Consider the following 15,834-nt stretch of genomic DNA (forward strand, 5'->3'; position numbering starts at 1 on the left):
TTGGGATCAATCAGAAGCATAGTTGAAAAACAAGCCAAAGGTTGGTAAGAAGTGGTAGTGAAGTATAAGCACAGCTGCAGGTATGCAAAGGTGCAAGATACTATCATCTGGAGAGAGCACAATATTCTGGTAAACATGAAGTGCAGAGACATGAGTTAATTCAGGAAGTTAATGGGAAGAGCAAAGAGGAGGAGCAAAGAGTTCGACGTAATTTGACGCATGCTCGGAAGCATTGAACTTGGTCACCGCATTCTTGACGGACGAAAGTTCAGAGAGCTTTTGTGTGATCGTGTGCATGCAAGCCAAGCTTGAGCGGAATTCCATTGGAAAAACCATCCAAGATTTTTCCGACGGAAAATCCGATCGTGTGGCATTAGTCATCTAGACATCTCTAACAAGCTTTCTGTTCACCGTTAATGATTTATAATTAATTCCGGGAAACAAACACTTGTTGCATTCACACCCCATTTCTTATTTTACCAGCAAAGAGAATATAGATGGATTGCTGGACTGGATTATTCCCAGAGATCATGCCATTCCTACGTACAGTGTATATGGTATATTTGCATGGAGCAGATTTCTACGTTCTCTCTATGTTAGTGCCATGGAGAGCAGACAGCTGAGCAGGAGGGAGAGTGATGATTACTTACCAGCTCCGCTCGGGCCGTGCGTTCCACTGAGCTTCTGACATCACTTCCGGTTTACCACTGGCACAGGGAGACTGGAAGTGATGTCTTAACTCGGAGAAAAAAGCACCGCTGCGTTAAGTGATACTACGGGTGGGCGGAAATTGTCTGGCGCGATGGATTGCGCCACAAGCCAACTCAAAAGCCTGCAAATGAAGTGTGATTGCATAACTTAGGGGCTTCCCATTGTCGCTGTGTCCGGCGCCTGAACACAGTGCACTTAAAGGACATTTTTTTCAATTTTTTTTAAAGGGCCTTTTTTTTTAATTGCCTGCAGAGTCCACCCCCCTTACACTTTAAAGGAACTCTGCGAGTTCAGATGTAAAAGGGGAACTCTGATGTAAGGGAGAACTCTGCGGGCTCTGACATAAAGGATGCTCTGGGAACCCCTCTTTGAAGGGGGAACACTGGGAACTCTGATGTAAGGGGCAACATTGTAGACTCTGATGTAAAGGGGAACTTTTGTGATTAACTTCATATGATTTAAAATGTTATTTAATCGCAAAAAAATATATAGTTTGTAAAGAAAAATTGCTGTGCACCGCTAAAGTGTTTGGGTTTAACTTGAAAAAAAAGTGGCAACCCTAAGACCAACAGATATGAAATATACATACTTACACTGTGCCAAGCTGCACCAATGTAAGCATGCAATAAAAAAATCATTAAAAAAATTACTTTGCGGTAAACACCACAGTAAGCCAAAATGCAAATAAACTGGTGCATGAACACAGCACTGCTTCGCCTATTGTTCTCTCACTACAACGAGTTCAATCCAGAAAAGAACACTGCAACTTCTTCTTTCACCACTAGATGGGGTAGGAGATGGTGCTGCTGGGCACGCATGCGCGCTGGAAATACCGGTCGGCTTCTCTTTTTCACACGTGAGCAGACGGAAAAATGGCAGCGCGCATGGGGAAGCGTGCTAAAAGGGCTCGGGGAGTGGACGGGGAATCGGCAAGGAATGAGCTGGAGTCGAAGCTCGCGTCGGTTCTAGAGAGTCGGGCTAATGCTAATTCTGTGTTCGATATCTTGGAATATTTAGAGGTGAGGGATAACATGACACGTGTTGCTGTCTCTGCATTATAGATACAACCTCCAAGCCTGACTGCACAGTGTGTGTGTACGTACTATGAGCAGGCACAGTGTGTGTATACACTATGAGCAGGCACAGTGTGTGTGTACACTATGAGCAGGCACAGTGTGTGTGTACACTATGAGCAGGCACAGTGTGTGTGTACACTATGAGCAGGCACAGTGTGTGTGTACACTATGAGCAGGCACAGTGTGTGTGTACACTATGAGCAGGCACAGTGTGTGTGTACACTATGAGCAGGCACAGTGTGTGTGTACACTATGAGCAGGCACAGTGTGTGTGTACACTATGAGCAGGCACAGTGTGTGTGTACACTATGAGCAGGCACAGTGTGTGTGTACACTATGAGCAGGCACAGTGTGTACACTATGAGCAGGCACAGTGTGTGTATTACGAGCAGGCACAGTGTGTGTATTACGAGCAGGCACAGTGTGTGTGTACACTATGAGCAGGCACAGTGTGTGTATTATGAGCAGGCACAGTGTGTGTACACACATACTATGAGCAGGCACTGTGTGTGTATACGCTATGAGCAGGCACTGTGTGTGTATACGCTATGAGCAGGCACTGTGTGTGTATACGCTATGAGCAGGCACTGTGTGTGTATACGCTATGAGCAGGCACTGTGTGTGTATACGCTATGAGCAGGCACTGTGTGTGTGTATACGCTATGAGCAGGCACTGTGTGTGTATACGCTATGAGCAGGCACTGTGTGTGTGTATACGCTATGAGCAGGCACTGTGTGTGTATACGCTATGAGCAGGCACTGTGTGTGTGTATACGCTATGAGCAGGCACTGTGTGTGTGTATACGCTATGAGCAGGCACTGTGTGTGTGTATACGCTATGAGCAGGCACTGTGTGTGTGTATACGCTATGAGCAGGCACTGTGTGTGTGTATACGCTATGAGCAGGCACTGTGTGTGTGTATACGCTATGAGCAGGCACTGTGTGTGTGTATACGCTATGAGCAGGCACTGTGTGTGTGTATACGCTATGAGCAGGCACTGTGTGTGTGTATACGCTATGAGCAGGCACTGTGTGTGTGTATACGCTATGAGCAGGCACTGTGTGTGTGTATACGCTATGAGCAGGCACTGTGTGTGTGTATACGCTATGAGCAGGCACTGTGTGTGTGTATACACACGCTATGAGCAGGCACTGTGTGTGTGTGTACACACGCTATGAGCAGGCACTGTGTGTGTGTGTACGCTATGAGCAGGCACTGTGTGTGTGTATACACACGCTATGAGCAGGCACTGTGTGTGTATACACACTATGAGCAGGCACTGTGTGTGTATACACACTATGAGCAGGCACTCTCTCCTGGAGAGCCAAGACTTTTGCCAACATTGCTGGATGGAGAAGATAAGGTAAGTATTAGGGGGGTGGCTGCACATAGAATGCATTAAGATAAAACTTGGCTAATATGCTTTTTTCATGCTCTTTTTAGTCCGAAAATGATGGAAATGTTCAAGCAGCAATCCGAACGTGTTCAAAACTTTTTGAATCTATGCTGGAGAAAGGAGAGCTTCATATTGGGGGCCTGCCCTCTGAAGATGAAAGCCTTCCAGGTAAGGAGATCCCACAACGTTGTGTATCCTGCTCTTCTGTGAATAAATTACCAAGGGACAACAAAGTACAGTGGACTTAATGTTACCAATGTGAGAAATTTGTTTCTGGCTGGTACCACCCATGTACTGCCAAATTGTTGAAACATATCAAAATAATCATATCATTATTTCAGTGGTGTATTTAACAGACGAAAATGGAATTTTGTTTTTAGGGTCTACAAATACAAAATAAATATAGTTTTAAATAAATTAAGTTTCAAGTCCGGAAAAGGGTAGTCCGACTTAGCTTGACTTTTGAGCCCTCGATGGGGTGGCATAAGCAGGCAGACAGTTGCTATATAGATACACTGGAATGATGTAATCCTGGTAAATAATCGGTGTCCCTGGTTTTTGTGTGAACAGATTCTATGGGTGCAGAGGAGAAATACAAGATATGGATGAGGCACCGCTACAATAGCTGTGTCTCCTGTTTGGTGGACCTGCTACATCACAATTCTTTTCAAATTCAGGTGAGAACTTTTTTTCATGTGGGTATAGCTGGGCAGATAGCCTCTTGAGTGAGACGGGTATAGAGATTTCTTACTGCACTTGAGCAAGCTATTAGACAAGAACTGCAACTGGTCTCTGTGTTCTAACTGTGATGGAGCATGCACTCTATGGAAGAATAAAGGAGTTCACACTCACAGGGAGTCTTGAGATAAAAATGTCATTATGTGATAATGAAATCCCTCTGAGGCCCCGTACACACGGCCGAGTTTCTCGGCAGAATTCAGCCAGAAACTCGATCGGAGCTGGATTCTGCCGAGAAACTCGGTCGTGTGTACACTTTTCACCGAGGAAGCCGACGAGGAACTCGTCGGGCCAAATGGAGAACATGTTCTCTATTTCCTCGTTGTTCAATGAGGAAAGTCGGCCCGCCGAGATCCTCGGTGGCTTCAACACAGAACTCGACGAGTTTGGCACATCGAGTTCCTCGGACGTGTGTACGGGGCCTGACTGCTGACTAGAGATGGGCCGAACAACCCCTTTTGGTTTGCAGCAGAACTTCTCAACGGGGAATCATTTCTGCCCAAAAAAGCAAACTACATTGCAGTCTATGGGAGCTGAACATGGAGAAATCCAAAGTGCCCATTTTGAAGTAATTAATTGGCCATAAAAATGATATGGGGGTCTAGGTACTGCCCTTGGGGACATGTATCAATGCAAAAAACAGTTTTTAAACACTAGTTTTTTTTTTTTTTTTCAGAAGCAGTGATTTTAATGATGCTTAAAGTGCAACAATAAAAATGTAAAATTCCTTTAAATATAGTGCCAGGGAGGTCCCCTTAGTCTGCCTACAGTGGCGCATCTGTGGCATGTATAGATCATGCTGCAGCAAAATGTCATTTGTAAAGAAAAAGGTAAAATCGCATTTAATTGCGGTTGCAATTGCTGGCACCTGGCTATTTAAAAAAATTAAATGCCATTGGGGCCCCCCCAGTCCATACCAGACTCTTCAGGTCTGGTATTTGGGGCAGGGGGCTCGGCCCCATACCCCGAAATTTCCTTGATTCCATGTTGATGGTGGCTAGGGTCTCTTCCCCACAACACAGGGCTGTGGTTGTGATGGTCTGCAGGCGGGGGGCTTATTGCAATCTGGATGCCCCATTTAACAAGGGCGTGTGCCCCCTTCTCCCCCCCTCCCCCCCCTGCCCATTCACCAAGAAAGTAATACAAACACAGATTTTGACAATGACTTACCGTATTTATCGGTGTATAACACGCACAGGCGTATAACACGCACCCTAACTTTAAGAGGGACGTTTCAGGAAAAAAAAGTTCCACAGGCCCCTGTGTATAACATGCAGGCACAGTTTGCCCTGTGCAGCACGTTCGACGAACGCCAAGCGTCCTACAAATTTGGGTGTCCCACCGCCCCCCCCCCCCCCCCCCCCCCCGAACGGGCTAACAGCCAATGTTCTGCCTGAACTCATTCTTAGGCCAAACCGTTCGCTTAACACTACTGATGACCTAATGAGATCATAAACCACTAATTTTTCATAAGCAGTGATAGAAATTGGTGTCACTTTTTTAGTGTGTGTTTTTATAGCTTGGCTCGCTCTTGAAAAATGAACTCTATATATAATTTGTCTCCTGACTTTTTCCTACTCTTCTTCAGGAACTTTCATTGTGCGTTCTTATGAAATTTATTGTGCTAGAAGGGAAATTCCCTATGGAAGCTGCCAAATGGAAAGATGGTTACCGTTTCTCACGTCCACTGTTAAAAGTAAGCTTAACCTTTAGCTTGTGGAACCAACTTATGAAATGTTTGTTTTCTTTTTGTTTAGATGTGCATAAGACCTGGAAATCTGATGTTTTACGCTGTTGTTTCTATGTATAAATCAGTAATATATATATATATATATATATATATATATGTGTGTATATGTGTGTGTGTGTGTGTGTATGTATGTATGTATGTGTGTGTGTATATATATATATATATATGTGTGTGTGTGTGTGTGTGTGTATGTATGTAGTAGATATAAAGATATGAGGCTTGTAGTTGTTATATATGTAAATAAGTCAGGTTTCCAGTCCTATAATTGCATATATGAAAAAAATTGTTTGAACAAGAGGGTCAAACCAAAAAGAAGGACTATAAAGGAATACACCTGACTAAATAATTATTCAAAAGTAGAAAAATTTTAATTAAATATTAATAATACATATAATGGAAGAACTTGATTGGATAAGGAACAAGGTTATTAAAAGATTGGCTGCAGTGCGGTTCACCAACTATAGGGTATATTGAGACCAGCAGGGCAGCCTCCACATACTAACAATAAAGAAAAAATATATTCAAAACATATAAACATAAAGGCAATCCTGATATCAGATAGTTTGGATGGATATATATTGCAGGGAAATCCCTGAATGAAATAAACCAATAAAGCAATTTATTGAAAAGTAAAGAAAATATATTATCCCTCCAGTCTCATCTGAAGCTCGAGCTGTTGAGAGAGATAAGAAACCAGAGGTGGCAGAGATAGAAGGAAGAGGAATCAATGTGGCAATCTTATAGCAATCAAGGAGGGAGCAGGAAATCCTGTGTATATATCCTCATGTAATTGATGTTGAATGTACTCCGCTACATATAGATTCAAACCAAGGATATTGTATCTCTGCTGGTTGATATAAAGCAAATCTGGCTGATGGATATTCACAAATCTTGAAAAAAATTAGTAATAAGGGACAGGAAGCTACCTGTATACGTCCTTACAGAGTGAAAGTGCAGTGATTGCAACAATGTCTAGAGAGGATTGGATTCCTAAGGCAGACAGACCCACATATATTTCAAGGGGGTCCCTGAAAGTCCAGCATATGATTTCAATATTTTCCAAAGGATGCGTTCTCATAAAGTATAAAAGAGAAGAGCATTAATTCACAGTGGGTACTTTACCAGTCCTGGAACATTCAGGTGTTTGCTTCTGCCGTTCGTGATTGTAGTCCACAGAAAAGATCGCAGCGTCTGTGTGTCCAGCCAAGCTGGTTGAGAGGAATTCTCCAGGCGTTTGCAATCATGTAGGGGGATCTGTTCAAGTAAAGATAGCGCACACAGACCAGCTGATGTCATCATACTCTGAAGATATTACTTCATGTGTGTCATTCACTATTGCAGTGATTAGCTTTATAGCTGGTTTTGCTGTTATCCCCAAAGACTCACATCCGTGGATTTAAAATGGGAATCAAATCATGTTCTATATCCTTCAATGGTTGCCTGTAGTTTTAGCTCTGCTCTCAGTTGTATTTGTCATACAGTCTCAGACAGCTTCTTAAGCCTCATCGTATGAGAATCGCACAGACATGCAAATCTGCAAGATAACCGGATGGTCAAAATAAAAAGATCCTCGCCGACTAGTTTCGCATGATCAATGCATAGCTTCTTCTGGGCGTATCAATGCACATCAGGGTTTCCTCTTTATAGTGTCCTTCCCTGATTGCAATCGTTGATTAATTAATTGAGAAAAGAGGAAAGAAAAAGAAAAAAACAAGGACAATGGTAATTGTATAGACATGTGTTTCTGATCAGCACTCAATGCCCACGCAGCAAAGTCTTTGCTCACATATTCATCTATCCGCAAAGATAGAGTACACGAAGGGAGAAAAATATATATCATGCGTCATATTGGCATGGATAATTTTCCTGTCTTCTATGTATCATTACATATTTTCTCTATGTTAAAAATAACAGAAATAAATTGGCTGATGATATAGGGGTAAATTAAACCTGTGTGGAAAAGATGTAAGTGATTCACATCAAATGTATCTAAATTAAATAACAATAGCTGTCATCATATGTCATATGTTTCAAATGGGTGAGCAGAAAAAATATATATCACCCATCCCATTTATTTTTACATATGTCCCGCTATGTATACGGGTGTTGTCTGACAGGGAGAATTAATTTTTTAAAAAAGAAAATGTATTATTAATATTTAATTAAAATTTTTCTACTTTTGAATAATTATTTAGTCAGGTGTATTCCCTTATAGTCCTTCTTTTTGGTTTGACCCTCTTGTTCAAACAATTTTTTTCATGTATGTATGTATGTATGTATGTATGTAATCACATACCATCTGTTCTCAGCTGTATAAGGAGCTCAGAGGTGGACAGGGAGAAACAGCAGCACATTTATCTCAGTGAATGGCTGCACTTTGGGTGTGTGTCAGCACAAGTTTAATCACTGAAGGAGAGCAGAAGCCAGCACAGACAGAAAACTGACCACACTATGCTATCATGCCTCACATGGTCAGTTTTTAATAGGAAAGCATAGGAACTGACAGGAACACTGTATTTCACACAAGTGATACAAAAAAAACTGATACATGTTCACAAGTATATGGTACAGCAGGTACATTTCAGGAATATGAAATGTTGACATTTTTTGTAGGGGCACTTTTCCATTCTTGATGGAGGTTCCTGGCTGCAGAGCCCCTGGTAACCTTTTTTAGGTTCACATTGCCTATCCTACAGATTTATAGGGGGATATACTAGAGGTGAGAACCCATGTTGAAGAGTGAATGTGATGTCCAAAGAAGAAGCCATGTTAATCGGAGGGAGGTTACTGCTGTGCAACTGCTTGCCAGGCTGGAAGTTGAGACACAATGGGAATGCGAAGGATTGGCATGCCAGATTTATTTTGCCACTAAGCACACAATGTAAATGTATGATGATGAATATCGTTGCTCTTTTGTTGTTGAAGTCATCAAGGTAGTTTTGGTATATTCTATGTGATAATTACTCTTACTTTTTTTTTTTTAGTCCTATTCTTACTTTTTGTTTTACTTGTTTGTTTTTTTAGTTGGTTGTAACTAGCCTACTACCAGAAGACAAGGATTCCTCCACTTTAATAACAAGATTTCAGGAGTATCTGGAATATGATGATGTCAGATATTACACCATGTCTTTGATTAATGAAAACATTGCAAGAGTGCATCAGAATACCAAAGTAAGGCTTGATCCTGATTTTGGTTTAAAGTGATACTAAACGGACAAGTGTTAATTGTCATTCATTCACATACATTATACCACTGTATTTAGTTTTTTTTTCTCTTAAATCCTTATTTCTGCAGTGTTGTTGTGGGGTCATACGATCTTTACCTGTTCTTTGACCTCTTCAGGGAAAGATCTTTGGGAGAGGCTTCTATTACTCTGATGTATGCTCTCTACATTGTGGTCTGTGTCTTTCCAGCCCTGATTGTGATTTTGTTTTTGAGCATTAATAAGGTGTAGGCGGGGTCAGAGGTGATTGACACCAGCATTTTGTTCAGCCAGCATCTGCATCCAAGGCTCCCCCCCCCCCCCCCTTTTGCACAGGCATATAACACGCACCCTAACTTTAAAAGGGCCGTTTCAGGAAAAAAACTTCCACGGCCCCCTGTGTATAACACGCAGGCACAGTTTACCCTCTATTTTCAGGGTAAAAAAGTGAGTGCTATACGCCAATAAATACAGTACTTTGTGGGTATTGCAGATAATTTTAATATAAATCAGTATTAAACATAATTGTTTTGTGAGTTTCTTGGTGAATGTAATCAATCGGCATACTATATCCCGCCCCCATAGTGTTTAGCAATAGGACGACGTTGAGGAGGGAGGGAGCTGTCATTTATCACTGCATAAAAGCCCACATGTGTGACTCTATAGTCATGTGCAAAACAGATTATAGTGCACACATGCAAAAATTACATTTTTCCTGCAAGGGCTAGTTAAAAAACACCTGAAAATATTCAAAAATACGGGGGTTTGGTCACACTATATCATGGGTCCTCAAACTATGGCCCTCCAGTTGTTCAGGAACTACAATTCCCATCATGCCTAGTCAAGTCTGTGAATGTCAGTGTGTTACAATGCCTCATGGGGTGTGTAGTTCCGCAACAGCTGGAGGGCCATAGTTTGAGGATCCCTGCACTATATGGTCATATAGTGCTAAGCCCACTTACTGCGACAAAGTACCCCGAAGTTCAGGTGTGTTTAACTACCCTTGCAGGATAAATGTAATTTTTGCATGTGTGCGCTATAATCTGTTTTGTACCGTCTTTGGTCTTATAGCAGCACCATCTTGGATGTATAGCATTTTTAGGGTGTGCCCCCCTAAGTATATTTTTTCTATAGTCATGTGGGCTGCTCGGATGAAAAAAAGGAGGAAATTAGCTTAAATTTGAGCATGCTCCATAGAGGACACCAGCTGGTCTACACAATATCAACCTGCAGTGGAGACACAGAAAATATGGGAGGGGTAGCTGAAGGCAGGGTCAACCAGGAATATTTCGCTCTACATAAAACAAATGCTTTAGTGGCTTTGTGAGTACGAACACTCAGGTTTGTAGCATGTAACAACGAGAGTTTTTCATAGTCTGGGTTTGATACTTTAATCTCTTAACCGTATGTTATTTTAGAAGCACTGCTCTTTGAGCTGAAAATATATATATTATATTTTTTTACTATGAAATAAGCATATAAAGGCAAATAACCGTTAGGCCAGAAGCATAGCAACACATCAAGAGAATAACATGAATGATCATTATCTTCACTTAAAGGGGAGGTTCACCCTAAAAACGACTTTCTCTTATTACACTGGCCCCCCACATTACAATACGATTATGCCTATTAGTTTTTTTTTTATGCTGTACATGCCTTGGTACAGCTAATTCACCCGTGGCTTCCGGGTTGCGAGTCCCGTGGGAGTGGGCGTTCCTAACATGCTGGTGATTGACGTTTTGACAAAAAACGAGCCCCCCCCCCGTCGCGTAAGCCGCGTCACGATTGCCGAAAGGAGCCGAACGGCGATGCGCAGTATAGTGCCGACTCGCCGTTCTGCTCCTTTCGCCAATCGTGACGCAGCTTAAGCGACGGGGGGAGCTCGTTTTTTGTCAAAACGTCAATCACCAGCATGTTAGGAACGCCCACTCCCGCGGGACTCGCAACCCGGAAGCCACGGGTGAATTGGCTGTACCAAGGCATGTACAGCATCAAAAAAAACCTAATAGGCATAATCGTATTGTAATGTGGGGGGCCAGTGTAATAAGTAGGGTTGTCCCGATACCAGTATCGGGACCGATACCGAGTATTTGCGGGAGTACTTGTACTCCCGCAAATACCCCCGATACCTAAATAGAATACTTGCACGCTATTTAACCCATGCGGCGGCGGCATCTAGGTATGGGGGGACATGGTGCATATAGGGGGGGACATGGCTGCATATAGGTGGGACCTGGCTGCATATATGGGGGACATGGCTGCATATGTGGGGGGACATGGCTGCAGTTGGGGACACATTTAAAAAAAAGTATCGGTATTCGGTATCGGCGAGTACTTGGAAAAAAAGTATCGGTACTTGTACTCGGTCCTAAAAAAGTGGTATGGGGACAACCCTAGTAATAAGAGTCGTTTTTAGGGTGAACCTCCCCTTTAAAGTATTACTTTTTTAATTTTCCCAACTGTTATAATTGAGTCTCATGGCTGATGCTGCATTTCTTGTTTCTCAATCTACAGTCTCTCCCTGCTGCATTCCAGAACAATGTCTTTAACCTTCTCTCATCCATTAATATGCCTGTAGAGAATGAATTGTCACATTTCCTGGTAACACAGAAAGGTGAGAAATTATTAATTTGTTACTTTGATTTGGATATTGGTTATGTTAAATGTATAGTGGACCATGTCAGACTATGTAAAAATGGCTTTCCAGAAGGAGATTATTTGTTAAAGGCCTAGCCCATTGTAATATTTGAATCTGAACTCACATCAGCATGTTGTTGCTATCGGTACCAAGACACCTGTTGATAACCTCTGTCTTGTAGAGTAGTCTGGGAACCCAGAAACTGGCTTGCTCTGATGATAAAATTCACAACCCCACCGGGTTTCCGGATTCTCTAGTCCTTCATCCTTTTTAGTTAGTTTTCTATTTTGGTTGTGCTCAAGGGTTCACGATTTTCATTTTAAGTTGCTGTAGTTCAGTAATTGTTGTCCCACTGCTCTATGTGGCTTGTACAGAAAACATTAAATTGTATTTCTAGCTAAAACTTTTTTTTTTTTTTGGATAGACTGTTTTAGTCTAGTGTTAGCCACTCGGGTTCCCATTAGGGAGATTCTATCCTTCTATTAAGTACTGGTGTTTAGTTCTGAAACGGAAAGCATTGGGAAATCCAAAAATGTTGGCGTTGTTTCCAGAACAAGTGATGAGGACATCTAATGTCCTAATGCATCTCTGGGACAGGAAGTAAAGTGAAATTTATGCAAATCGTACACAGCAAAAAATAATCAGGCAGGGGTTTTCACCGTACATTTAAAAAAAAGTTTTGGCTATACATTAATGTTTTTCTGGCAGAGGGTGTCTGTGGAATCTAAAATATAAACAGAAAAGTCAGTGCTACTACCCATATAACGCATAGATAGCACAGCTCCCAGGTGCTTGATCCACAGTCGCTGGCTCAGTAGAGTAATGTGGGAAAAAATGATCCGCACTCCGGTTGTTGCTCTTAAAATGTCTTCATTTTATTGAATAGCCACAGTGGACAAATGCAGATTAAGCCCCCGTTCACACCTAGGCGTATATATGCCTGTAGTGCGACACCGCTGCAGCCCCGAGACGCCAGAGGGATGATTTAACATGCACCTCTATGGAGATGGTTCACCACATCTCCACGCCGTACGCCTGCCGCCTGGAAAAAAAGTCCCGGACCTTTTTTTCAGGCGGCGTTCGGCATAGGAGATGTGAACCATCTCCATAGAGGGGGTGAAGGCTGCATTCACAATCGCGGCATTTTGTCGCCGCAAATCGCGGTACAAAATTCTGCTACTTTTCGCCGCAATTCGCAGGACAAAACGCTGCGATTTTGTTCGCCAAGGTGTGAATGCAGCCTAAGTCAGTTGACTCATTTCAGCCTATAAGTCATAACCCTGTTTGTGAAATCTGTTGGGGTGATTTTCCCTTTTTTACTTTTAAAATTAGGGGAATAGGATCATGGCAAAAGCAGCAAGATACACACTGCCATTAACACTTATTAGTTGTCCAAAGCCTTCCCCAATCTATCCGAAAAAACAAACGATTATGGCTTTAAAAAGTGGTATTGATTACTTGGCAATCATACAATACTAAGGTAATCTGTGTGTGATTTATTTTTATATATATATATATATATATATATATATATATATATATATATACTGCTGTTGCCACATATATTTTGAGTACGGTTAGTCTCTGATTTAAAATTTAATTTTTTTTTTTTCCTGGTTTCTTGATCAGAGAAATGTGATGACTGGAAGCCAGCAAAATTAAAGGCAAGTTGACTAGATTATGAATTTTACTTCTTTTAATACCTTTTAAAAAAAAATACATACAATTACTCTTCATCAATGATCTAATGTAATAACTTTTTTTTTTTTTTTAGGAACATAAGAGGGTGTTTGAGAAAGTATGGATGAATTTTCTCAGGGAGAAAGTAAGTGTCCAGTACATTTTGAAGTTATGTGCTTATATGTTTCTGGCAACTAAAACGCCAGCAGTAGAAAGTCAATAAGGCATAACCAAATTCTGAAAAAAAGCTTTTCCTCAAGTGCTGTTCAGACCTGTATTAGATAATAGTGGGCTTAAAAGTCAGCGGTGTAGGCTCTTCACAACCTTCTCCTTCTCTTTTTTTTTTTCTGTTTATATTCAGCCAGGTGTTTTTACAAGCCCCATTGAAAAGCTACTTCAATTTTAACAACTTCACCCTATACTACCCTTTTTAAAGTTAACATCTAGTTTTACTGCTATACCCACCTCTTCTTCACTTCTGGACCTCTGTGGTCCAGTGCCACTTTTCTTCAAGGTTATATGATGGTCAGGGCCATTTAACACATTTTCTATTGTCTCCAGTTGACTTGATCACCCGTTTATTTTTATTTTTTTATGCTGGGCATACAGCCCAATGGCGTTGGGCTGTAAATATTAGAGTATGAAGAGTATAAAACTTTTGCTAGAATATTGACTTTTATTTTTTTCATCTCCAGCTTGCTTTAAGTCTGTATAAGAAAGTGCTTTTAATCTTGCATGAGTCTATATTGCCTCACATGAGCAAGCCCACCTTGATGATTGATTTCCTTACAGCGGCCTACGATATTGGTAAATACATTTTCTATATCTTGTTTTATGTAACTTTTTATATTTGGGTTGAATATATTTTTATTAATGGTTTTGCATAAAAAGGTTTGAAGCATATATGGGTACATGGAAAAAAAGGGGATAATGTGTAACAAACATCATTGACATATAAAAACAAATAAGGGTACCCTTCAGGGGCTACCTGATACACAAAATCATATCCTAAAACAAAAAAGAAAAGCTGTATACAAGATGACATTTGGGGGGGGGGGGGTAAAGGGCAGGGAGCAGAAGTGTAGAAAAAATAAAAGGAAGTTGGATACATTAGCAAGTTGCCTGTTTTTTAAAATGATTGAACTGACACGAAGCTAACCACTTACAAATTGGTATTGTAAAAGAGGTGGGGGAAGGTGAAGCTAAACTACCCACTCGGTTTAGGTCTCCTGCGACTTTATATTTGATGGTTCCCATGTTATTGTCACAATGCTATGTATTTTTGCTTTGTATTAGGTGGAGCTATAAGCCTTCTGGCCCTTAATGGACTATTTGTTCTGATTCATCAGCATAACCTGTAAGTAGCAATGCTTGTCAAAAAAATTAAAGCAAAATTGATAGTTGACATTTTAGGGTAATCAGGATTGCATATTTTGGTAATGCTTTCTATATGTACTTTTAGGGATTACCCAGATTTCTACAAAAAGCTTTATTCTCTCTTGGACCCCTCTGTGTTTCACGTGAAATATCGAGCTAGGTTTTTCCATTTAGCCAACTTGTTCCTTTCTTCCACGTAAGTTTGACAACTTGCATAAATGGCATATTTTCTGCTTGATGGTTGATATGTCTAGTCTGAATTTGACAATTGTATTTTGCAGCCATCTACCTGTGTACCTTGTTGCTGCTTTTGCCAAGCGTCTGTCACGACTGTCTCTGACGGCCCCTCCACAAGTTGTGTTGATGATCATCCCGTTCATCTGTAACCTGATCCGGAGGCATCCAGCTTGCCGACCTCTCGTCCATCAGCCTATGGCATTAGGGGGTGACTCATTTTCCTGCATATTTTTACAGTCGGGGCTGTCTTTTATCACTTTAAAAGAATCGTGTCATGAAACCTGGAGGCTGCCATTGCTGAGCTAATAGTTGTTTTGCAGTCTTATTAATCTTGTTACTTTAACTATTTTGCTGGGTCAGTAATTCAGAAAGTATTGACACTTGGAGGGTCCACATAAAAATACCTAGATACCCTATGACATGTAGTATTGTGTATAAATGTCGCTCATTACTGCCTGTGTTTTTGTGTGCTTTAGCCTAGGTTTACACTGAAATGCGGGTTTGAAATCCCGTGAGTTCAGCTGAACTTGCACAACTTCAAATCGGCATTTCAGTCCGACTTCGGGGGCGATTTCAGAAACATCTGTGCGGGTTCCTGAAATCACCCCCGAAGTCACCAAAAGTAGTTTGGAACTGTTTTCCTGCACTACCTACTATCAGCGCTGTGCAGATTCAGACGGTGCCGTTGCCGGCAATAGGCGCTTATTTATACAAAAAGGAATACTGCGCATTTGAAAAAATCATACAAATACATTGATATCAAAACCATTACAGTGTATATAGTCCAGCAGCACTAAATTGAAATAGAACCACAATAATCGCATATACAAAAAAAGGAGGTGGTGTGCTAAGCAAAATTGCTTATAAAGTGATATGAAAGTCCAACTGTAGAAATCGCAGATCCGTGATAACACAGCTAAATAAAAAATCCTCCACCTTGTGCGTACACCGTCACCACAAGCAATATAGACTCTTAACAGAGAGCCTGGACCCTTAATTATGTAGGGTCAAATGTGCTTAATGTAG

General features: G+C 41.3%; 1 protein-coding gene across 1 annotated transcript in view; it reads left to right on the forward strand.

Moving 5' to 3' along the window:
* Window positions 1-1,546: 1,546 nt before the first annotated feature.
* Window positions 1,547-15,834, forward strand: part of NOC4L (nucleolar complex associated 4 homolog) — a 30,455-nt gene continuing 16,167 nt past the window's right edge. Inside the window, exons 1-12 of the mRNA XM_040347710.1 lie at window positions 1,547-1,730; window positions 3,233-3,353; window positions 3,756-3,862; window positions 5,512-5,619; window positions 8,698-8,844; window positions 11,391-11,490; window positions 13,144-13,178; window positions 13,289-13,339; window positions 13,890-14,001; window positions 14,491-14,551; window positions 14,657-14,767; window positions 14,853-15,016. Coding sequence (XP_040203644.1) covers window positions 1,584-1,730; window positions 3,233-3,353; window positions 3,756-3,862; window positions 5,512-5,619; window positions 8,698-8,844; window positions 11,391-11,490; window positions 13,144-13,178; window positions 13,289-13,339; window positions 13,890-14,001; window positions 14,491-14,551; window positions 14,657-14,767; window positions 14,853-15,016 — 1,264 coding nt within the window. The 5' untranslated portion in view covers window positions 1,547-1,583. The remainder of the gene's footprint in view (window positions 1,731-3,232; window positions 3,354-3,755; window positions 3,863-5,511; window positions 5,620-8,697; window positions 8,845-11,390; window positions 11,491-13,143; window positions 13,179-13,288; window positions 13,340-13,889; window positions 14,002-14,490; window positions 14,552-14,656; window positions 14,768-14,852; window positions 15,017-15,834) is intronic.

The sequence above is a fragment of the Rana temporaria genome, chromosome 1 (genome assembly GCF_905171775.1).
Source record: "Rana temporaria chromosome 1, aRanTem1.1, whole genome shotgun sequence".
In the NCBI taxonomy this organism is placed as follows: Eukaryota; Metazoa; Chordata; class Amphibia; order Anura; family Ranidae; genus Rana; species Rana temporaria.